Source organism: Apteryx rowi, unplaced genomic scaffold (genome assembly GCF_003343035.1).
Source record: "Apteryx rowi isolate R43461 unplaced genomic scaffold, aptRow1 scaffold_132, whole genome shotgun sequence".
Taxonomy (NCBI): Eukaryota; Metazoa; Chordata; class Aves; order Apterygiformes; family Apterygidae; genus Apteryx; species Apteryx rowi.
Window position 1 is genome coordinate 598560 of NW_020447553.1, and position 23481 is coordinate 622040.

The 23481-nt window shown below is 54.7% G+C and overlaps 1 protein-coding gene across 1 annotated transcript; it reads left to right on the forward strand.

Moving 5' to 3' along the window:
• Positions 1–352: 352 nt before the first annotated feature.
• On the forward strand, positions 353–21576 carry TBC1D22B (TBC1 domain family member 22B; the record flags this gene model as incomplete). Its single annotated transcript, XM_026056513.1, has 13 exons — positions 353–447; positions 4731–4787; positions 6032–6339; positions 7159–7338; positions 7844–7914; positions 8372–8500; positions 8924–8989; positions 9988–10102; positions 18586–18692; positions 19136–19211; positions 19585–19712; positions 19946–20041; positions 20498–21576. Coding segments are annotated over 13 exons (1557 nt in total), but the record flags the coding sequence as incomplete, so codon positions are not given.
• Between the last annotated feature and the right edge of the window lie 1905 nt (positions 21577–23481).

The following is a 23481-nucleotide window of genomic DNA, read 5'->3' on the forward strand; positions in this document are numbered from 1 at the left end:
GGCAGGAGAAGTTGGGCTGAGGGACCTGAAGCAGCTCCTTGCACTGGGAATGCCCCTGACAGCCCCTTGGCTATGGGGCAGGGGAGCCTATTGGGGCACCCCCCTGCAATGGGAGGGGGTGCTGGGGGCAGCCCTGCTGGCTATGGGGGGATTTGGACTGGGGGAGGCCCCCTACTAGAAAGGGGGTGTTGGGATTGTTTCTTCATCTGTGGGGTAAGGGAGTCTGGGGGGGGCTATAGGGACCCCAGCCTGCACCCCTGCCCCATGGAGAGCGTTGCAGAGGGTGTCAGGGCCTTGCAAGGCTCCTCCGGTAGCTGGGCCGCCCCCAGGGCAGCCCCGGAGCCAGGGCTGAAATGTGCTCCTCTCCACAGATGTTGAAGAAGCCTCCTCCCTTTCCGAAGCCCTTAGAGGTGTCTCCTTGGGCGGTAGCTCCCCTGTCCAAAACAGGTGCCCCCCTCCTTATCCTCTGCTCCGTGGGGTGTCACTCCTGGTCCACCTCTACTTGATACCCTGCTATTTTTGAGGGTCCCTCGGTTGTTTGGGCCTGTGGGGCATCTCTGTGTGCACCTCCCCTGCTTCATTTCCTCTGGGTGTGGTGTCCTGTTTTCTGTTGAGGCATCTGTGTTCACCTGGGGGTGGGAGAGGGAAACGAGTAAAATGTCTTGTTCAAGCAGAGTTTGGGAGGAAGGGGCTGGTGGCAATGAGGGAGATGCTTCCTACGTGGCCTTGAGAGCAAGGTTGCCATGTGGAGCCAGCCTCCAGGGAGGCTGAGGAGAGGGCACCCACCTCTCTGAGGAGGCTTTCACATGTTACATTTCAGTCTGGTGGCACTCAGGCTTTCTACTATATTCACGCTCCCGTTTGCCTTGTCTGAGCCCTGCTGTCCCCTCCTGACGTGCAGCATGAAATGCTTAGTTGGCTGTAAATCCTGCTAGGCCAGTTAGTTCTCTTTCCAGTGTGCTTTCACTCTTAGTCTTTGTCGCTGCTCTAGCTCTCGCAGGTTGGTGGGACAGTCCAGATCCGTGGCAAGCAAAGGGCAAGCAGTAAGCGTAACACGTTCTTCTTTTCTTCATGGGGGGAGAAAACGCTGTGCCATCTGTGGGTCTTCTCCCTGTTGCCAACCTCCCTTCTCTGGAGGTCCCACCTGTGCTTCTAGCTAGTGGTCTCTACAGCAGCATATCTCTTCCATAGCTGATGACTTCAGGCTTCAGCTTGGAAAGCTCAGACTAGGTGAACCGGTTTGGGAGGCAGTCAGTCGTGCCTAGACAGTGAGCTCCAACGTCAAATGTTTGGCAAAGTTCTTCCCCGCTCCTAACAGGCTAATCTGCGATTATCCTGACCTCTGGTGTCAGGCAGGCTGGTTGCCACCTTTAAACATCCTGTGTACCCGTCCTTCCCGGGGGCAGTTACTAACAGGGATCTCGAAGACTGCATTCCTAATGGACAACGCGACTGCACGGGGTGGAGGTGGGACGTGCTGTGTCCATGGTCACTAGAGGCGACGCTCCTTTTCCAAATTTTGGTCTGAACTTTGAGGGATCTTTCCATACAGATTCTTGGCTGTTTCCATTCTTTGCCCTGACAAGCTGGCAGAGGAGGACTTTGTGAAGATTCGGAGACCGCACTAGGTTCCTTTTCTGTGATATTTTGTGAATTTGGTTGCTTAGTTTTATTAGCTTTTACTTAGTGCGTTTTCTCTGTAGATTTAGTGTTGTGGCACTAATAGCAAATGCTGTTTCATGTTGCCAGTATCATCTTATGTTCTTACCAAGGGAATTYTCACTTCAGTAAATTTTGGGGAGTGCTTTGTCAGGTTGGCTTAGCATGTTATCCTGTGTGATGCATTCTGCTTATTCCCTGCTTTTTAGCGAGATGGGCAGCAAGACACCAGGGAGTTTTATTTAATTGCTGTTTTAAAAGGGGAGATGCAGATTCCGCTGGGAATAAAATATGTTCTGTCTCTGAAATGGCACCGAGGTTTCATGGATATGCTTTCTGCTGTAGTGTCAACAACCCAAACACTGTTATGAGCAGTGTAAAGCAGATACCGCAGCAGAGATCGGGAGCCTGTTGTCCTGGGCGCTGAAGGTACAGCTAATGAGAAATGCCTCGTCCCAAAGAGCATAAGCTAAAATAGGACAGAAGAGAGCAATCGACTGACTTGTCCAGCCAGTTTAGTGGCACAGGCTTAAGAACACAGTTTAGGTCTCAACTCCTGACCCAGTGGGGGGTTTGCTGAAATGTAGTGTCTGCGCTGAGCTTTCCATCCGCGCGACAGTCGGATGCAAACAGCTAGAGACAAAGTTCAGCTTGGGGACAGTCAATTCATCTAGCAGATTTGAGCTGCATTGGGGGGGGGGGAACAGATAAGAATGAATAAATAAATGTTTACAGAGCATCACTTGGTGGCATCGCTCCCCCGCCTCGGTTTTCTCAGTTGTAGAAGCAGGGATGTGCTAATTCACCTTTGTGTGGAGCTTTAGGATCTGCTGAGAGTCGGTTACAGGGACATGAGCTGAAGGAGCGGGATCAGGCATCGAGGGTACCACAGACGCTACAGCGCAAACTTGCCATCTGGCAGTTGTGCGTGTGTTTGCATATTTTAAAGTCACCTGTTGCATGTCTCTGAGCGTCTGCGCTCGTTCCCACCCGGCTTCTATCCTCTGCGCGGAGGGTAGGGGAGAGAATCGTTCAGCAAAATCAAAGATGGGGGAAAAAAAAGCACGGAGAGAACCTGCTTCGTGCAGCAGTTGGAGCTCAGCGACGCCGGACGCTGGGGTTCAGCCCTGCCTCTCTGTAGGCTGCCGGAGAGGTGACTGTCACCTTCAGCTGGCTGTGTGGAAGCACAAGCTGGTGGGCTGGGCTGCTAGAGCAGCTCGGGATGCTGCGTTTGTGGGAGGTTAGGCTCAAATTCTTTAAAAAGAGCCGCTCGGGAGGTGGGACCCTCTGCTATTGTATCAGCCGTTGGTGGATAGCGAAGGCATCGGCCGATTGCTTCAGAGCACCAGGAAGGGGTTTCTTCATCCAGAGCGGCTGCCACATCCCCTCCTCTGTCTCCAACACGTGTCACTCGTTTGGCTTGTGAACTTGAGGCCAGCAGACCGAAAGGTAGCTGCTGTTCCTTTGCGTGCGCTTGGGAGCGTTTGCCTGTCTGGCGCATGTGGGTTTTCCCCGGTGATGTTGATCCCTGTGCAGGGAAGAGCCGTGTTGTGACGGCTGTCACAGGATGGTGCGAGCTGGGTGCTGGGTTTTCGGGAGGCTCCGCTGGCTCCTCTTCCGAACGGAGCTGCTGTAAGTCATTTGGAAGCAGCACTGATCTGGAGGGGTTGGTTTTTTTTCTTTTTTTTCTTTTTTTTCTTTTTTTTTTCCTTTTACTCCTGTTAAACTGCTTGTTATGGGCACCCACGGGGGCGCTTCTGTTTAATAGCTGTCCTGACTCCTCTGCTAATTAGTCGGCAAACTCTTTCCTGGCCCGGATCGCTGGTGGGTAAACACAGTGAGCCTTTTGAGCGCTTCCAGCCCCGAAGGGCTGCTGCCGTAGCGGTGAGGCCACCCCTCGCCAGGTTTCGGCACCGGGGTCTTTCTGTGCTACGGTTGTTTCCAGTCTCTGCCCTGCGTCTCTGCGTCCTTCCTCTGCCAGCTGGGCCTGCCGCTGTCGCCTCCCCAGCGTCGCAGCAACCTTTTCTCAATGTGCTTCGCAGCTGCACCAAGCTGCAGCCCCCCTCCTACACTGCCGGGCTCTGCTTGTTTTACTGCCGGGCTCCATCTGCGGCTCCTGGAAACCAGGCCAACTCCCTGGACCCAAGAGGAGCCGTCCCTTGTGTGCCAGCTCTGAATGGGCCCTTGTCTTCGCGGTTGGACACAGGGCTATGCTGTGTACCAGGAGATGGGGAGGACTTGTTTTCTAGAGATGCAAGTGTAGCTTTTAGGGTGGGCAGGTTGTGACTAGTTGCCCAAATGGAGCTAATAACTCAAGATCCCCATTTCATTTCTAAAGCCTGTAGACCTAGTGATGAGCACTCCTCTAATAGCTCCTCTTCAAAGCGACGCTCGTCATGGAGCGCCTGGAGCCCTGAAGCTCCCCGTCCCCTGGAGCACTGGTCCCCCTCCTCAGGGAGGGACGCCGGGGTGCTGAGACGTAGTGACTCACTTCAGGCCACGTCGGAAGGAGCTGATAAAGCTGGTGTTTGGACCGGAGTTGAACTGTGTACCGTACCGGATCCTGCCTCGCTGTAGCATTGGCTGTGAGCCTGAGAGCCAGCATGGGGTTCAAACTCTCAAATGCCTCGCTGAGGAGTCCCAGTACTGCTGCCTGGAGTCCTTCCCTGTCCCTGAGGGCTCAGAAGTGTAAATCCCCAAACCTGGGAAGCCCTTTGATGGGAAAGAGAAYGGACTTCAGTTTATAAGTCTGGAGGAAACTGAGGCACGTGGTTACTCAGAGTGAATCGGCAGTGCAGCAAAGACCAGAGCTCTGCTCCTTGCTCAAGCAGGCTGGAGAGAGCCAAGTGGTTCAAAAAGGGTCTTTTCTGCTGCAAAGAACTGCAAATTCACTTCAGCTGAATGTGGCACTTCTGATCTTTGAGGTCAGAAGCTTATTGAAGTTGCTTTTGGCTGGCATTTGACTCCTGACAGCAAGCAAGAAGTATGACCCCAGCCTAGGCTGAGGAGACTGTTCATGGGTCCTCTGTGGCTTTTGCCACTTTTCTTTTATTTTCTTCTCCTTCCTGCAGCATTCAGCCTGTCTATGGAGCACAGCATCCCCCACTGGATCCCCGGCTCACCAAAAAGTAAGTTTTATTTATCTCCTGGAGACACAGACTACTTTGGAGTTTTTGGGCTCAGTCCTGCAGTACCTGGGGGTCTCCAGCATGCCCTGGTGTTGTGGTATTCCACATTTTCCTGATCAGACTGGCCCACGTAGCTGGGAATGCAGAAATGACCCAGCAGCTACATTTGCGTTTCYGGAGCAAACTCCTGAGGGGGTTTCTGAAGTTGCTGCCTAAGTGCTGTAGGTTACGTCGTGGCAGTGCCCACTGGAGTGTGCACCTACTTGCAGCGTCCAGGCCAGCGTGTACCCTCTGCCATCTGCAGCTTAAGCTCCAGCTCTGGCGTGGCTGAGCTTCGGGCACGTGTTCCCATCTGCCTCCGGGAGAGGAGGGCAGCAATAGGGTGCTGTGCTGTCTCGAGCTCTGTGAAAGCTTGCCGGGGTAGCTTATCTGCCGGCGCCCTTTATGGCCAGAAATCTGTATCGTGTCGGACACATCAAAGGAGATGGGAGCATTCTTGAGCAGTGGTGTCTGAGCCCTTCGCTCCCCATCAGAGGGAAGAATTAAGGGAAGGGGGGAGGTAAAGCCGCCTGGCAGCACGGTGGATCGGCAGCCCTGCGGCTGTGGGGCTGCAGAATCGCAGCGCCCTTCCTCGCAGGAAAAGGCAGAGCTGATCTCCTGAACTGCCTCCTTATCCCTGTCTCGTGCTGTGTAGCGGTGAAGGTTCCCCCTTTTCTGCCACGCTTCAGCTGGTGGACTTTGACTCCTGCAGCTTAAGGGTAAATGCGAAGGCTCCTCCTGTGCCTGAGAACAGAAACAGGCCGGTGCCTGTGCACTGGGAGCGATTACAGCCGCATCAGGAGCGTCTGCGAGCGCCGATCGGCTCTCTCCAGGCTCTGACATGCCTCTCCCCAGGTTGCAAGGGGTTTTTGTGTTAATCTTCCTGTTTTCTGTAGGGTGGGTGGAGGTGGAGCTGGAGAAGTTGTATGTCTCTCTCATTTGCCCTTTTGGGCTCATAAGCCTGGCACCTCGCCAGCTGTTTGCTGGCACTATGGCCTTCCATGCCCTGAGATCATACGGGCTCAGGCTCTGCCTCCTGGCAGCAAGCAGCCCGGAGAGACTTAACACATTCCTTGTGTTTGGGAGGAGGGGCAGGGCAATTGGGTAAGGAAGAGGCTAGCGGATTGGAACAAGTGCGTAGGGAGGGGAAGAAAACGGACTTGGCTAACACCAGGGCTCTGATACTGTTTCTCTCTGGCTCCCAGTTTCATCAAGGACCGCTCCAAGGCCAACGCGTTGCCTATGAAAAGCAAGAAAGCCTCCAGCTTTCATGAGTTTGCCCGCAACACCAGTGATGCCTGGGACATYGGTGATGATGAAGATGAGGAATTCTCTTCTTCCTCTGCCCAAACTCTGAACTCTAAAGTGGCCAAGGCCACAGCAGCCCAGGTGCTGGAGAACCACAGTAAGCTGCGGGCAAAACCCGAGCGGGCCCAGTCTGCTCTCAGTGACATGCCCACCAACTGCAAGGTCATCAAGTCCAGCAGCGAGGCCCAGCTCTCCAGGACGTCTGGTAAGAGCCATTTTCAGGCACAGTCTAGTGCTCTTCTAATTGACTGTTGAGCCCAACCTCCTGCTGCTACCCACATATTATGGGTAAGAGGCCACAGCACAGCCCATGTGCCTGACAGAGCCTCTTGCCTCCTTCTACTGTCCTGCACTCCAAGGAGCCCTGTTAGAAGACCTGAAGCTAATGCTTCAGTCTCCTCTACTGCTGGATATCCTACATACGGACGTGTCTGCCCTGTAGGGTCCCTGTTTTGGGCACTAGGAGATTTTGGAGATCTGTTAAGTTCTTGTTTGGGCTTGCTCACCCTCTGCTTGTTCTGTGGCCCAGTGTGCTGCTGGAATAACCTAGCAAGTCCCTGCTGCCAGCAGGTGGCATTGGTGGCTCATCACCTCCTCTCTGCACTGGCAATTAGCTTGATTATTATTTAGATCAGAGACAAGCAGGGCAGATCTGAAGGTCAGTTCCTCTGGGATTCCCGCACGCTCCTTGTGCCTCTGTCTCATGTTGTCCTGCCACATTCCTTCCATTACCTGATGGCGGAAGTCTGATCTGTTGGTAGCCAGGTGCCTAGAGGCAGGAGGAAGGGATGAGTATTGGAAGAAGAGGGAGGCGAATTGGGGGAGAAGTGATGGAAGAGCAACAATAGACTCCTGTGAACCAGTTTGAAGTGCTGATCTGTTAGTGGGCCAGTGATGCTCTGTGGGCTGAGGCTAGGGAAGAGACAGGTGAAACTTGCAGTGGCAGATCTCTGATGGTGGCTAGTGGGGCAAGGTGGGGCTGGAGAGGTGCTGTCTCCTTCACTGTGTTGTCTGCTCCTTGCAGAGGATGCCTGTGTGCGGACCCCCCTTCCGAAGCAACAGTCCCTCCCCCTTCGGCCTGTCATTCCACTCGTCGCCCGGATCTCTGACCAAAATGCTTCGGGTGCTCCCCCCATGACAGTGAGGGAGAAAACACGCCTGGAGAAGTTTCGGCAGCTTCTTTCCAGCCACAACACGGACCTGGGTGAGTCCTGCAAGTGGGAAGGGGAAGGCAGAGGGGGCATGTTGCCTCAGTGAAATGTGGTTCAGGTTGCAGTCGCATCTGCTCCAAGGTGGAAAAAGTTACTACCTATAGCTGCTCCAAGTGGGATCATTCCAGGTGATAACCTCTTCCACCAGCAGTGCCGTTTGGGGGCTGCCTGTCTGTTTCCAGTCTTTCCCCATCGCACAGATGATGGTTGTGATCGCTGGGATTCGTTGGGCTCTGCTTGAGGACTGAATGCTGCTGAGAGGGGACTGGTGGGTCAGAGCCCCTGCAGCCAGCAGTTCTGTGCCCAGGCTGAGTAGAAAGCGTCTCTACTCCCCTTGCCCTAGACCCACATCCCCAGTCATTGCTAATGTGGAGCCTTCCTGGAGGCTCAATGTCTCCAGAGCCTGCAGGAGCAGACTGGGCTTTCCTCTCCTTCTAGGTGTAGTGGTGCCTGGACGTGCCTAGGATCTAATCCATTGCCACCACTGTCCGTTTGCAGATGAGCTGAGGAAATGCAGCTGGCCTGGTGTGCCCAGAGAGGTCCGGCCCGTGACGTGGCGTCTCCTGTCAGTGAGTACTTAGAGCTGTGACCCCAGGAGCATGGGTGGGGGGAATTTGACAGCCTGTGCAGACCCAGGGACACACACTCCTAGACCTTCRTGTGTCCCATAACCAGGTTTGTTCATGTCATGTCTGTGCCCAGCCTACAAATGAGCTGTAGTTTGAAATCAGGGAATGTAATAGCTATGTCGTCTTTGAGCCCAAAGCCCAGACTGGTGCTGGGAATGTGGTTAGCTCTGCTTGGGAAACAAGCTGCTGAATCCCATGAAGTTAGGTTGCCCCAAGATCAGAAAAGATGTCGGGACTGGTAAAGCCAAAACCCATGAGAACTTTCTGCAGTTCCCAAGTCTCTGTATCTGACAGGACTTCTGGGTGTACAGCTGCTTGGCAGGATTTCAGGGGATGGTCAGTGGCCAGGAGAAGTGGGGGAAGAGGGTCTGCCCTGACATCTGTTTTCCTGCTGCAGGGTTATCTCCCCGCAAACATGGAGCGGCGAAAGCTGACTTTGCAGCGCAAGCGAGAGGAATACTTTGGTTTCATCCAGCAGTATTATGATTCCCGGAATGAGGAACACCATCAGGATACCTACCGGCAGGTACAAGCCCTCTGCCTGTTGCCTGGCTTTCTGCATTGGTGTATTCCTTGCCTCTCTCTTGTTGCTGCTTGCCCCTGCAGCTGGGGTCATACTAGCTATTGAGTCTTCTCCTTGGGGGCAGGCACCATGCCTCTGTCCATCTCCTTCAGAGCACTGGATTAAGCCTTCCCTAAATTGCTACCAAACTAGATTTCAGACCCCAACTCTCTCCCAGCCCAGCTCTGAGCAAAGGAGACTGGAGATGTAACTGCAGATGCTTTTTTTTCTCAATGTGGCTGCTACCTGTAGCCCTGGCCGTGCTCACTAGCAAGAGCAACTCTCCCTTGGGGACACTGGGAGGATGGATTCCCTTCCATTGGCCTGTGTGAGTTATTGTGCCCCTGAAAAGCAAGGCTGATGTGTGTAACCTGCGCTCTCTTCCAGATCCACATTGACATTCCAAGGACCAACCCACTCATTCCCCTTTTCCAGCAGCCGCTTGTCCAAGAGGTAAGGAGGGGATGAGGCTTCTCGCTGCGTTGCGGTGAGTCGGGCTGATTGTGTGTGGAGTTAGACCAGCACTACCGTTGGACTGAGTTAGCTTTGCAGGTTAGCTTTGTACTTCCCAGGCTGACAACTCCTGACGCCTTCTACAACTGATCAGCAAATACCTGCTTAAACTGTCTGGTCTTGTCCCATGTTTCCAAAAGATGTCAGTCCTGGAGCTCATGGACTATGAGATCAGTTCTGTGGGACATGACTGTCTCTGGCAAAGCATAGCCAAGGATTAGTAAGAGACCTGAAGTTCCTGTTTGGAACGAGCACAGGACACCAGTTGTGCTTGGCTATGAAACCTCTGCTGGGTGAAGCAGTATGTGAGAATCTTGGGCAGTGATGGGTTTGAGAGGTGGCCAGGAGGTGCAGGYGTGTGTTGTCTTTGGAAACAAGCTCAGCATGTATATGTAGGATGTCAGAGCATGTTGTGTCCTGGGGCCTGGGCTGGGTCTGGCTGGAAATAGCACATAGTTTGGTTGTCTGGAGGGGCTGCTCTATTGGGAATTATCCTGACCTGTGATGTGGAGCTGGGAATACTGTGCTGATAGCTGATAGTTGATGGCTAAAGAGCACAGATAACAGCCTGAGCTGTTCATGTGACATTCAGCAAGGTGTGTAGCTCTGGTAAGAGGCAGCTCTGCCCTGTGGATGAAAGGGTCTTAAGTCGCCTGGATCTTGGAAAGCTGACCTCTACTTTTCTTCAAGCTGAAGCTTTGGTGAGGAGACTGGGGGCTGCCTTATTCTGGGAAGTGTGGGCTGGCCTGTGGGGGTGGGATCTGTGGATCRTACAAGAGAATACCCTCCAACTTGTATGCTTCTTATCTAACAAGTATTGCTGTAGAGGGGCCTGYCAGTGCATGACCTCCGCTCCCTGAGCTTAGCAGTAGTGCTTTTCTGCCTTTCCTTTGTGCACGGCTAACACAGGTACCTGCTTTCCTTCCTTCTTCCCCTAGATCTTTGAAAGAATCCTGTTTATCTGGGCCATTCGACACCCAGCCAGCGGCTATGTACAGGGAATCAATGACCTGGTCACTCCATTCTTTGTTGTGTTCCTCTCGGAATATGTTGGTAAGTGACACTGGCTGCTTGAAGGCACGGTGCTGCCTCTCGACCACAGTGTTTGCAACGTGAAGTGCTGGCATCAGAAAAGCTTGCCTTGCTGGAGGGGAGCCTGTCTCTAGGCTCCTGTGCCAGGCTAAAGATGCATCTTGACCTCTTTCTGTGTCTTTGCTGCCTGGTTGAATTGACTTTAGCTTCATAGCCTTGCTGAGCTCCACAGAAGTTGAAGTGCTAAGGGTGGATTTTCATTTGAATGTCCTTAATGTAGTTGTAGCTTTGAAGAAAATAATCTTTTAGGCACTGAGGGAGTTGAAGCAAAGCCCTGAACTACAGAGTTGGGAGGGGGTTGAAATCTTGCTCTCAAAGCTTGAATTTGGAGCTAGTTCTTGCTCTACAAGGAATGAGTGAACTATAAAGAGACCCTGTTGAGAATTTAAAATAAACTACTTAAATATTCCTGCCCTATGCTGCTAGTACAGGTGTGTCTGTCAAGCTGAGAGCTTTCAGAAAGCAAATTTACTTCTCCCTGCTGCTTTTGGCTTTGTTATTAGCCAGTCACTTTTACTCAGAGATCAAGTCGTTTTTGCCCATAGAATTTTTATTCTTTCTCCAGCTCTAGCTGTGTTTTGCAGTTTACATTAACACTGGGAGGCCATAATCCCTATTCCTAAAGGCTCTTATTTTTCACCTTAAGAGAAGGAAAAAGGAGTTTATAAGACCTTACTAGTGGCAGAGAAATTCTGCTTGACAGAAGTATTTTTAGGGTCTCATCCAAAGCTTCTTGAAGTCATTGGATGCCATCCACTGTCTAGCTAAGGCTTTGTAAACGCATACTGATCTGTCTTTTGAGGATGCTGCGAAGAGAARAGCCACTCCAGTTTCCCCTGTGGCAGCCAAAAGTGGTCGGTATTGATCCCTAAGAAGTGTCGGTGCTGCTTATAGTCTGAAGGAGAAAGCACAAAATGAGGCTTTGCTTCCAAAGCAAAGTGGTAGGGGTTTTTTTTCCTCCTCACCTTGAGTGAATTTTCTTTCCTGAGAGATAAAGAAAAAAACTGTGTGGTAAGGAACTGAGCAGGCTCCTCCTGGGTGGCCCCTCCTGGGCCTTACTGCTTGAGAGACATTAATGGCACTGAGCCTCGGTGGAGGCTGGCTGCTCAAGATTGATCTGCTGGGTTAGAAAGCGCTGTGCGCAGTGAGCTGTCTATGCAAGAAAAGAGCTGGTCTGGAGTGTCRGAGCTGCCTGCAGGTATCGCTCTGACTTCTTGCGGTCACTTGCCATGTTGGGTGTCGGTGCTCAACTCCGTCTGCTCGTGGCTGTGGAGCTCATGCTGTGTCAGACCTGTCTCRCCAGGGCTGTGCTTCTCGCAGTCTTCCAGGCCTGTTTTCTCCTCTGACTGAAACGTTCTCGCCRAATGTGGCCTTCTTGTTTCCAGCTGCCTCTGCAAGTTGCATTGGAGGAAAAACTCAAGTGCATGAGACGCATCGAGTTGAATTTAGCTTAGCAACATGTGCGTCCCCTTCTGTCTCCAGAGCCAGGGATTCGAAGCCAGCCTTTAAGTCAGAAGCACCGTGTTCCTCTCTCTCAGTGGTTAACTGCCCCTTGATCTGGCTGTGAGGCAGGCTAAGTATAAGGGTGAGATAGATAATTCTGTTGAATGTATGTGGGAAAGAAGTGGCACCGCTCAGTGCCCCATAAACCCTGTTGCAGTAGGATTTAAGTTAATCCACTTGCTGGTTTGGAGCACTGGCTCTTCTGTACAACTGCCTTTGGCAGGCTCCCAAACAGCTGGCGCTGCGCACTGGCGGGACTGCTCCGGAGGCTCTCCGTGTTGGATCGCTAATTCTCAGCATCCCTGGATTGGCCAAGTCTTTACAACATTCAAGTTTTTGCAGCAGGTGAGCCGAAAGGGGCCTTGCGCAGTTTAATCCTTGGGCAGCGTGTGCCAAGGGAGAGCTCCCCTTTCCGTGGGGAGTCTCTCATTCAAAGGGAAGTTCTGCTCATGCTCTTCAGGCCCTTTGTCCCCAGAAAGGGGAACAATCTTTATGGCACAGACGACAACTGCCCACAGAGCCACTGAGGGCCTCGGACACCTATGGGTCATCTCGGGGCATTTCCACATTCAAAGGTGTGTTGGAGTATGTGTGCAGCTAGCCTGGCAAAGTTTGCCTTCCCTTTCCTGGGAAGCTGCCTCTGGGAATCGGCACCAGCACTTGCCCTAGCCCTGCTTAGGTTCCTGTCCCCTACCAGAAGGAGGGGTGCCCAGGACCATGGGTGGTTTTTGGCCTGACCTTCTAGGAGGTGTGGACCTGTATCTCAGGCCCTACTGCAGGAGACGGAGTCCTTTCTGGAGCTCCATCCTCAAACCTCTTGGCTTTCCCGCCCCTACTCTTTGAGAGTAGGAATTTTGTTGACTGCAGGACGCAAAGCCTCAGGCTAGAAGAGACCAACTCTGCTGCCAGCTGGCTCCTCTGCTGAGCTGCCCACCACCTTTCCCTGGAGGTTTGCATTAGAGCTTTTGAAGGGCTGCCTCCTGCGGTAGCAGGATCTGGGGCTGGCTGACTTAACAAGACCAGCACGRCTCTCCGGGGAGCGTATGTGATTCAGCCGGAGCTGGCAGGCAGAGGTGGGAGTTCACAAGCTGTTGACTTYGGTTAGCTGTTCAACACAAGGCCAGGCTCGCACTGCCTCCTCTTACTGTTCGACTTATTGGCTTCTCGCATAGCAGTCTCTCCTCCAATAACAGTCTGGCCCCCGCGTCCAAGTTGACTGGGCTTTTTAACCCATCCCATGCTTGGGCAAGTATTGAATTCCCAGACAACAAACAGGCTTTTTTACAGATCARTTAAAACCTCTCCTTCGTGCTCATCAGCTGATTAATGTCTCTGGTTGATTGATGTCTCCGCTATATATCAAGTGCTAGAGCAAGGCTTAAAACAAATAGCATCGCTCGGAGGGCTTGACTGGCTTCCCACCAAGGGCCAGAACGTGTCCAGGGCTCTAGGAAAGGTGGATGCTCTTGAGTAGAGGCTGGTCTGTAGCTTATCAGACACATTCAGCGGCCAATTTGGCAGCTTCCTTGCATTGAAGTTCATGTGAGTAATGAAGCAATGGTCGACAGTAACCTAGCAAACTCCTGGGGCCTTGTGCGCAGAGGGATTAAACCCAGCTTACTCAGGGGAGTAGTTAGAGCAGTTTGGCTGGATTTAGGAGCAGGGCCATACTGTTGTGTCTGTGGGATGTGGTGGTTTTTCTTCCTCCCTGCAGAAGGTGTGGGGAGGAAGCATGTATGCCACTCAGGGTCCTGAAGAAGGTGAACAGAGCAGGGAGTGTAAAATATTCATGGCAAGATATTTCTTGTAGCTGCGCTCTGATGTTCAGGGAACTGGATGACCCCGTATTAACTTGCATCTCCCCAGCCTTGGTGTGTTTCTGAAAGGGCCCTGCTGATGTTGCTTCCTTCTTTCTCTGCAGTGCCTTGAGTCCGGTGAGTGCCTTTGAGCTTTAGAAAATACCAATTAAGTTAAAACAGTGAGAAGCAACTCTTTCTGAGAGCTTCCAGTCCCTGTGGCTGGACTCTGCTCCCTTCTCCAGTGCCCTTCAGGACCTATTGCTTTTCCTGTTCTTGCACCCAGTCTGGATGCAAAACTTTCCATTGACTTTGCAGGTGCTGGTCAGGAGGAGGTTGGCTAGATCCTGCAAGTGCCCTTCCCTAGGGTCTCTGGGCTCCTGTGCTGGGCGGCTGTTAAGAGTGGCATAACTCACCAAACACCAGCTCTCCCCTTCCTGCTCTGATGCTCTCTGCTTGCAAGAGCTCATGAAGACATGTCAAACCAGAGCTCACAAATTCTKTGCCCCCCATACCTGTACCTGTTCACTTCCCCCAGTTGTGAATGGGCTGGAAAACAATTTCCCCCTCCCTGTCCCCATCCAGACTGCTGCGAGCCCTTGGCAGATGGGCTGGATTTACCTGCTATGTTTCCCCTTTTACCCCAGCGTGGCAAGCTGGTCCACCTTCTCCTGAGATGTTCTACCTGCCTCCTGCACGGACACGGCTGCTCGGCAGCAAGCAGGGTGCTCTGGGCCCCTGCCACTGTCAGATCCTCAGCCGGAGCCATTCCTGCTCCCGGCTGATCTCTGGCTTCTGCCACAGATGACTGAGCACTGCTGGCTTTCAGCTGGTGCCGTCTTGAGGAGGAGCTCAAGCTCCTGCTGAGGCTGCGGGAGCAGCTGAGCCTGCTGTTGCTGCCCTTCGGATGGGACAGGAGAGGCAGAGCCGAGCGATGAGGAGGGAGAAGCAATCTGACATCTGAGGAGCTGGGGCAGGTAGCTCATCTCGGCTCCTGCCAGAGGAAACCGCCTGCCTGTTTCTCTAGGCGATGCTGATAACGGGTTTGCAGAGCTCCCCGTGTCCTTAACTTCCCTGGGCTGGCCCCGGCACCAGCCCGCAGCGCCGTCGGAGGGGGCCTAGCGAGCGCAGGGATGTGAGCTGATCGGTCCTGCTAAAACTGCTCCTCTTGGCTCAAGTCTCATGCTTCCCCTGTACTGARTCAGTGGATCGCACTCCCGGATCCCCTGGCCTTTTTTTTTTTTCTTTTTCTTCATTTAAAATGGCAGTGACAGAGGAGGGGACTGCACTGCCCTTGAGAAATGAGATTGGCACCCCCAAATGGTACCGGTACTGGCCCCTGCGCCCTGTCCCAGTGCTCTTTGCTCATCTTAATATATGAGGCCGTTTCTGTCCCTGGTTCAAGGCCTGTTTAAAGGATTGTCCTGGCTTGGGACCTGTTTGGTGTCTCAGCAAGTCTGTAGAGGGGAGCGGTGCCTTGGAAAGCTTTGCTCGATCTTGCTCGCTCGTAACTGGCTTTGTTGCTAAATCCTAATGATTAAATGATTTATGATTAAATTAAGACTGTTTCCCTGTAGGCAGGATGAGAGTAATAGCCAGATGTTGCAGGTGGAGCTTGGATGAAGGGAAGGAGAGCCTTGTACCTTGGTGTTACCAGTCACGCTGTGGCTAGCTCAGGTCAGGACGTGATGTCAGGCTTGTTCTCAGCTCCGTTTTTTGTCCTAGAGCAGCTGAACCACGAATGTCGATCTGACCCGTCGCTCACAATATGCAGCGCAAACTATGCGCTGCTCTGCAGAGCTGTGGAGCGAGAGTCTTGGTTTAACTGTTCTCCGCTATCTTGTCCTGCCCCTGGGCCCCAGCTGGCACAGAGTATGGGAGAAGAGACATCAACCTCCCCTGCAGAAAGCAGAGATGTGGCAGGCTGGAGCCCTGCCTGGAATTTGAGGCAAGGGTTCAAGTAGGACCACGATCCCCCTTCTCYTGTGTCAGCCCTGAGCCCCGTTGAAATGTCGCTCAGCGCGGCTTGACTTTCCCTTCTCCTCTGCCCTCGGGCATCCTGTGACTCTGGTAGTGGTATCACCACTGCCCCAGCCCTGCCACAGCTGGATGTCACCAAGCCTCTGGCTCCCTTTCAGTTCCTGTCAGAGCCATGCGTTGAGTATCTCCCTCCTTTCTGGGAGCCCTTTAATGATGCCGTGAGCAGATGTTTGTGCTGAGCCGTATACTCTGGAGCCCGGGGTTTTTCAAAGCTCCTTGCCATGTGTGTTGGCTTGTGCTGGGTATCTCCTAGCACTGGTTTCCTCTGCTGGGGTGCTGGTGGGGTTGCTGTTCTTGCTCCCGTAGCAATGCAAGCAGCAGGCTGTTCTCTGTCACCTGGGCTTGTCACTGCATCCTCTCCTCCTCTGGGGTCTTTCTGCTAGACTTCCCACCTCTGGAGCTGTAGGGGGAAGTCTTCTGCCTAAGGCTGGTTCCTGTGTGGCTGAGCCTGCCTCCTCCACCAGCCCTGGCTGGATGCATGTGGCTTTGTCCTGCTCCTTACCTGTCCATCCTCTTCACACCTCTCTTTCTCCTGACTGCCTGCTCCTCTTCTTATCTCTGGGCTTCGTGTTGTCCTGTCCCCTTTTAGTCTGTCACCTGCTGTCTTCTAGTATCAACCCAAGCCTCTGCATAGCACCCTTCCCTCTGTAGGGGAAGTTATCTGGCAAAGGCAATGGGTATTAAACAGGCAAACCCCTCTTATTATCTGGGACACTTGAGGGYGGCTGCGGAGAAGCCGGGGAAGTGACTGATGATTTGGGGTGCTGCCCTACAGCTGGAGAACAACTTTGCTGCTCTTTCCGCAGTAGAAGATTGCCAGATTAAAGCAGGCTTAAGCCTGTGCTTGTCCCTAAAGGCTCCGTGCGGCAGTCTGCTCCTGAGCTGAGCRCTTGTCCGGGAGGAGGAGCAGAGGTAGGAACAGCGCTGGAGTCGCCCACTCTTGACACTTCACATCCTCCTGCGGGGACGATCTGCTACTTTCGGTTCGCGTAGCGCTGGCAGCCTGCGACAGCCGCCCTGCAGCTCCTCTGAGCCGGGAGGGTGGCCCGGCTCCAGCCCCGAGCCCTGTCCTCTCCCTCTCTTCTTCCCAAACGAGATCAAAGACGCTTGTTCAGGTTTCCGAGCCTCTGGGTTTGGACCTCGGCCAGTTTAGCTCTGGCATCCGTTGATCCAATTTAGCGGTGTGATGGCAGCCTCCGTCAGCAGCGTGACGGGCGCTCTCCTCCCGCGAGCCGAACGGAGGAGGCAAAGGGGAGGTTGCTGCTGGGTCTGCCAGGCCACGAGCGCCCGACCTGCCTCTCTGGACACCGAGCTGTGCCCTAGCAGTCAGCTGCTGCTGTCTTAACCTGCCTGGTGCCCTCGTACAGTCTCCGGGCAAAGGTGAGCCTGGCCTGGAGCAGGTGATTGTGCTCCAAACCCGGCCAGCATCAGCACCGTGCTGCTCTCAAAGCCTCTCCTCCCTCCCTGGCGGCTTGCGAGCCCATTTAAAAGTGAGCGCAGCCCTTTGCCCTCTGGAAGCGCCCTTTGGGGACGGAGCTGCCGCCAGGCGCTGTGCACGGAGACCCTAATTAGCCGGGTTTGAAAAACGAGCTCGTACAAATCTCTGCTTCTCCTGCAGCCAGGCTCTTTCGCGCGCGGGGCTGCTGCTGTTCGCTGCAGCTCGGGGAGGAGGAGAGGCTTTGCGAGGCTGAGCAGTCCCGCTGCTGCACAGCACCACTGTCAGGCAGTCGCAGCTCCATGCAGGATTTAACTCTGACTTTTGCTGGCCAGGAAGACATTTTGAGGATTTGGGGGCCCTTGCAACTGTGCCCRAGAGCCCCGCTCTCCCATTGCAGTTTATGAGGCTTTGGCAGTTGTTTCTGATGTGTCCTCGCAGCTGGTGGCCGCTTTTCCAGCACCTGTGTCCTGCTGCCCGGCTCGTTCTCATCCCTCTGAAGCCAGAGTGTGGGGTTGGAGGGGAAGGGGGGAGGCAGTCCTCGAGGGTGGTTAGCCCAGGGGAGTTCCCCTGCTGTGAGTTCAGTCCTTTAATCAGGTTGCCGAGTCCTAGGGGAATTARGTGCCTCATCTGCATCCTGCTCTGCTTCCTGGGGAAGGCAGGCACGGCTGCTTCTCTCCGCTGTGCTCCAGCCCTGGGCTGCCACTGATAAATCCTCTCTTTGCTGCATGGGGAGTGGGAGCCCAGCTCCTCGTGCTGCCCAGGACAGAGGCCAGTGTTTGCTTCCATTTGCTGGCTGCAAGGAAGGATTCGTCTCTCCCGGTTCTCCCTGCGRTGCTGGCAGAGACCTGCCCTCGCCCAGGAAGGTTTGAGCTCCAGCAGGGGCGGTCGCATGTGTCGGGGGCTAACCGCAGAGTTAGCAACAGCAGCAGCACTGCTGTAGGATCCTTCTTGCAGTCCCTGGAGGATTGGGGCTGYGTTTGGATCGCTGCCACTGAGTCTTCTGGGCCCCGCAGCCCTCCGCCCGCTGCTAGCCTGGTTCGGAGAAGTAGGTCAGCGCACCGGTGGCGCGGGCTGCGCCAGGCCGGCTGCTCGCTCCGTCGGCGGCTGCGTGCAGGGAGCCTCCTGCCCGGCCTCGGCAGCACGCGCGGCCCTGAGCGGGAGCACGTGCCCCTCTCGCTGACTCCAAGGCCTGTTAGCAGGGCGGTCAGTGTAGAAAGCGGGGAGCTTGGCAGCTTTCTGAGGCTTGCTGAAGCCTGGGAGAAGCTGCTCAAGGCAGCTGCCAGGGAAAGGAAGCTGCAGGTTTTCCACTGAGGGAAAGGCTGGGAGACGCTAACGGTGCTGTCTGTATCCCTACCCCCCTCCTGGGCTTCACATCTCCTTCTTGCAAGATCTTGAGTTTCGTATCTTTGGGGGCGAGAGGAGGGGCTGTCCTGCCAGCCCCAGCGGTGGAGGGGGATTGCAGATGACTCCTGATAACGTGCAGTGAAGAGACCCTCTATTAGCTGCCTGCCTTCCTCTTACCCACTGCTCCCTGCGCCAGCTCACTTGCCTCCAAGCAGCCACTTCCCCAGGGCTTGCACTGAAGGCTTTGCTAAAGACTCTCAGCGCTCACCTGAGCCATCTGGTGTCTCCCTTCCTCCTGACTCTCTTCCCTGTCTGTTTTGCAGAAGAGGACGTGGAAAACTTTGATGTGACGAACCTGTCGCAGGATGTTTTACGGAGCATTGAAGCCGATAGTTTCTGGTGCATGAGCAAGCTGCTGGATGGGATACAGGTGAGCCTCTGGGGCCGTGGAGATTTACCTTGCGCTCACTGCGGGAGCAGCACAGCCTTCTCCTCTCTGTATCAGGGCAAGGGCTCTGCATCCTGAGCACGGCCAACTAGAGAAACCCAGCAGACCTGCAGCACTCCTAGCATTTAGAGCTTAGGGAGTCTATGCCTAGATGTTTGTCATCTTACTCTGTTGCTGGGACAGGTATCTGTCTTAGCGTGAGGGAGATTTCCCTACTTCATTGGGCAAAACCTGTTGGCAAAATCCTGGGGAAATAAGGTGCTGTACTGTCCCAACCAGGGACTTCACGCCAGAGCAGATGATCCTGGCACACAAGAGCCATCTCTTTGGCTTGTAGCAGACTCAACTCTGAGTAGAAGACTCTCTTTGATGATTTCCAGCTGTTGTTACAGCTGGTGCCTCTGACTCATGGCCTCTCCCCACAGGATAACTACACCTTTGCACAGCCAGGAATCCAGAAGAAAGTTAAAGCCCTGGAGGAGCTAGTCAGCCGGATCGATGGTAGGAGACAAAGGGACCTGAGCAGGAACAGGGCAGGGGCAGAGGACAGCCGCAGGTGGCTGGAGTTCAGGGAGGTGGGAGGCATCAGGGCACGTGCTGGCATGAAGCAGGGCATGTGCAGGAGCACAGCGGGGTGTAGGGGCTTGGCTACAAGGCAGGAGGGAGGGCAGCGGGGCAGGGTGCAGTTAGCCGGAGGTCTCATGAGGGCAGGGTTTGCCTGGCTGGGTAGCACAAGGCGAGGGTCAGAGGCTTGGGAGAATGAATAAGGTCTCCGTCTGAAAGTGCGTGACAGCGGTTGTGTTGGGGGCCGGACGCTGTGCAGGAGCTGGGGCACCGTGATCCCCAGGTGTGTAAGTGGAATGTGCTGTTTCAGAGCAGGTACATAATCACTTTAGGAAGTACGAGGTCGAATACCTGCAGTTTGCCTTTCGCTGGATGAACAATCTTCTGATGAGAGAATTGCCTCTTCGCTGCACCATCCGCCTCTGGGACACCTACCAGGTATGCAGGCCCCCGTGCCTCCCTCCTTGGCTCCAGAGCCAATTCTCCGTACGCTGGGAAGGAGGTCTTTTGGCAGTACTGTGTAGCTGGGGAGGTGGGAGAAGCGAAGTAGCGTGGCCCCTGGAGCGTTTGTAGCCAGCGGGGTGTAAGGGTGTCCCAGCAGAGCGGCCGTGTACCGGGGGAGCCGAACTGCAGCTGAGCTGTGGGAGCTGACGCAGTTTTGTTGTCCGCAGTCGGAGCCAGAAGGGTTCTCTCATTTCCACCTGTATGTCTGCGCCGCCTTCTTGATCAAGTGGCGGAAGGAGATTCTAGACGAGGAAGACTTCCAAGTAAGTCCCTGGGGCAGAGTCGATTCCCTTAGGGAAGAGGGGAGGGGATTGCCCCGGATGGTAGCCCAGCGTAGATGCAGTCAACGACCATCTCAAAACTGGCTCTGAGATCTTCCAGTCTCGGGATCTCTGCCCACAAGTAACTTCTGAGCCTTGGTGCTCAGCACAGACTCGAGCTTTGGTCACGGCAAGTCCCTTCACACCTGCCTTCTGGTGTCCAGCTGAAACATGGGGTGGCAGCACCCTCTCACCAAGAGGCTCAGGGAAGTCTTGAGGTGCTGTGCTGATTCAGAGCTAGACGCGAGCACGTCTCAGTGCTGTCTTAGCCTTTTGGGCCTGCGAGAGCAGTGAGGGAGAGTTAGTTCATGCTGCTGCCTCTGTTCGTGCCAGCCCTGAGCCTGCTCTGGAGGTGTCCTGTCTTCGACCGCCCCAGCTAAGTGCCTTCCCCTCTTCCAGGGCCTTCTAATGTTGTTACAAAATCTACCGACGATACACTGGGGCAACGAAGAGATTGGACTGCTGCTCGCCGAAGCCTACAGACTCAAGTACATGTTTGCAGATGCCCCCAATCATTACCGCCGATAGGTGCCAGGACTTGACTTCCTCCTCTTCCCCTCCGCCCTGCGCCCACCCCTCGTCCTGGCCCGATCTAATCACTGTGGCATTTTGTCGTCCTAGTCCTCGGACACTCCAGCCGGGAGCTGCTCCTCACTGTACAAAGCTCACATCGACTGTTGTCTTAACTCTTACGTGTGCCTGTCTGCCACTCCATGCGCCTGGATGTGCCACTCCAACGACCGTCAGTATTTCAGGCCATGCCAGTGGCCTGAGCCAGAGAGGCGTGAAAGGGGCTGGGGGGACACAGAGCAGCTTTACAGAGAAACTGAGCCAAGGACGAAACCCTCCTGTCCTCTGCCTCCCCCTGCCCTGGCCTCGTCCAGGTGTGACTGCCTTGGCTTTGCCGCCCCACGTTACCCCACYGCCACACACGTGCTCACGGATACACGCAGGTGTGCGCTGTCCCATCTGGTCCATTTGTTCTTCAGACACCAAATTTGATCCAACTCCCCCTTGAAAATGCCTTATCAGAGACCYGCCTGCCCGGGAACCTTCCCTCAAGGGCAGCAGGGCAAGAAGTTTCCCTCGGGCCGAGCTTTGCTCCGAGTGTCTGAAGACCCCAAGCACTTTGCGGGTCAATGAGAGCCGCTCACGCCTGCCCTCTCTCCATCTCCCCCCTCTTCTGCCTCCCCTGTGTAGGTGGCGGGCCATGCGTTTGGCACGGTGGGGGGACCAAGCTATCCACATGGGGGTTGAATGCCACACGTCAACGTGATGAGACTCCTGTGACCGATGTGCTGTCGGCACAGCCCCTGCCGGCGCGGGCCGAGGCGCGGGGCTGGCGGGGGGGGCAGCGGCTCCCGACCCCCCCGGCTAGGCACCTGTTCCTCCGAGACGTTCTGTGTATATTGTGTTCTTGTGTATATGGGTCAAAGATGTACAATATACGTCTTCTGTTTGTAGCAGATATGATTTTATATTTATAATGTGCATCCCTTGTTCTCCCCCTCCTTTCCCCGCCTGTGAAGGCTGCCTGGGTACGGTGTAGTAGGGCTTCGGACCCCGCTGGAGGTGAGGGGATCGGAGCCACGGCCGTTTCTTCTCTCACCTATTTTCAGAGTGTTGGACTTGTCAGCAAGACGTGCGTTAGACATCTGTGTTCCAAGGCCTCCCCTACAAAGAGGGTTTGGGAATTTGAAGGGTTGGGAGAGCCGGGTTGAGGAAGCACAGGGTATCCGGGCACCTCGGCACCTGGACATGCCTGCTTTTAAATCGAACTAGCTGTGAATGTTTTAAGGAGCTGTTTGCTTGCTGCGGGTGGGCGCGGTGGTCTCGGCTGTCTCGGCAGGCCCTGGAGGCTCCCGCTTCCTCCACTTTTTGTTGCTGTTCCCCTTGGGAAGAGGCGAGGGGCTGGGGCTGAGCGCGCACAAGGCAGAGCCCCGTTGCCAAGAAAACTCCAAGCAGTGTCTCGAGAAATCGCTTTTCTAAGCCAGAGTTGTTCTTTCTCAGGCATTTGGACTTTTACTTTATTTTTGTGTGTGCCTTTTGTTGTTTTCTCTGAGAGAAACGGACCTGGTGGTCGTTAGTTTAACATGACTAATTAAAAAAAACAAAAAAACCCCACCCAAACTCCAAACCAACAACCGAACCGTGTGGTCTGGATACTCTTTGTGGCGGGGTTGCGGGCGATGAATCCTCGTTTGGCCTCCGGCGAGGCTTTGGGCAAGTGGTCCCTTGGTTTTCCCATCCGTCCAAGGAGAAGGACGTTCTCCTCTTGGTGACACGTGTTGCCATTGGCCGGGGACAGCATTTATTTATTAAGAGAGAGGAACAGCCCCCAGGGCCTGGCTGCAGCTCTACCAGCCAGCGCGACCCGCGCGGGGTGACGAGCGGCTCTACGAGCTCTCCTCTGAGCCCAGCTGCGTTGTAGCCGTTTCTTTTGGGTGCCAAACGGCTGCTGCTTTTTGGGCGGCGCAGCCCAAGAAGGCCAAGGCTGGCACCCGGGACCTCGGTGTCGGCAGAGCGTGATGGTGGGATGAGCGTGGCCCGAGGCAGGTTGCGATGCCCGGAGCGAGGACCCCTCGTCATCATCCTGCTGCTAATGGTGGTGATTTCTTTTGGCCTTCCCTGCTACGACCTGGGTTTGACTCTGGTTTCTCAAAGGCTTGAGAGGCCCCGTGTCTCATCCAGGGCCCTGCCAGCCGCTGCAGGGCTTGTACCACGCGTCGGTCCGAGGCCTTGTAGAAGGAGAAACCCTTTGACAGGTCATTTCAGCAGCTTCCACTTGGCTGCGTGAGCCGTTTCCGGCTGTGCAGAGCGCGTGGTTGTCCTCCTCAGCAAGTACATCAACCTCACGAGCCCTCGAGGACCTTAAAGGATCAGCAGCCAAAGGAGCGTGGGGCTGGGCAAGTCCTCAGCGCCTCTCCTGGATGATGCCCAAGCCGGGAACCTCAGCTCGGCAGCCCCTCCGAATTCACTGCTGATCGCGGGCAGGAGGACAAGTCTCCTTCCACCTCCCTGCTGACCATGCTGCTCCCAACAAAGTTTTGACCCACTCCAAATCTCTTCCCACCCCTGCCCTTAATTACTATTAAATGGCCAATGGAGTGGAACAAATGTAATTACTTTGGGGGGGAGCTTAATTACCTGCATTTATTGCCCGTGCTTTGTTATAATCGACGGCCGATGGCTCAATTTCTTCCGACATCGTCTAGTCCTTGTCCCCGCGCAGGGCAGAAGGGCACAGGAGGTCTCTCCTGGGGGAGCCCCGCTCCCCGCTCCGCCGGGATGCTGCTGTTTTCCAGCCATCTGCAGTCTCATCCGTGGCTGCATTTCTGCTGGAGCTCAGCACCAGGGGGTGGGTGGATCAGGACCTGCACCGG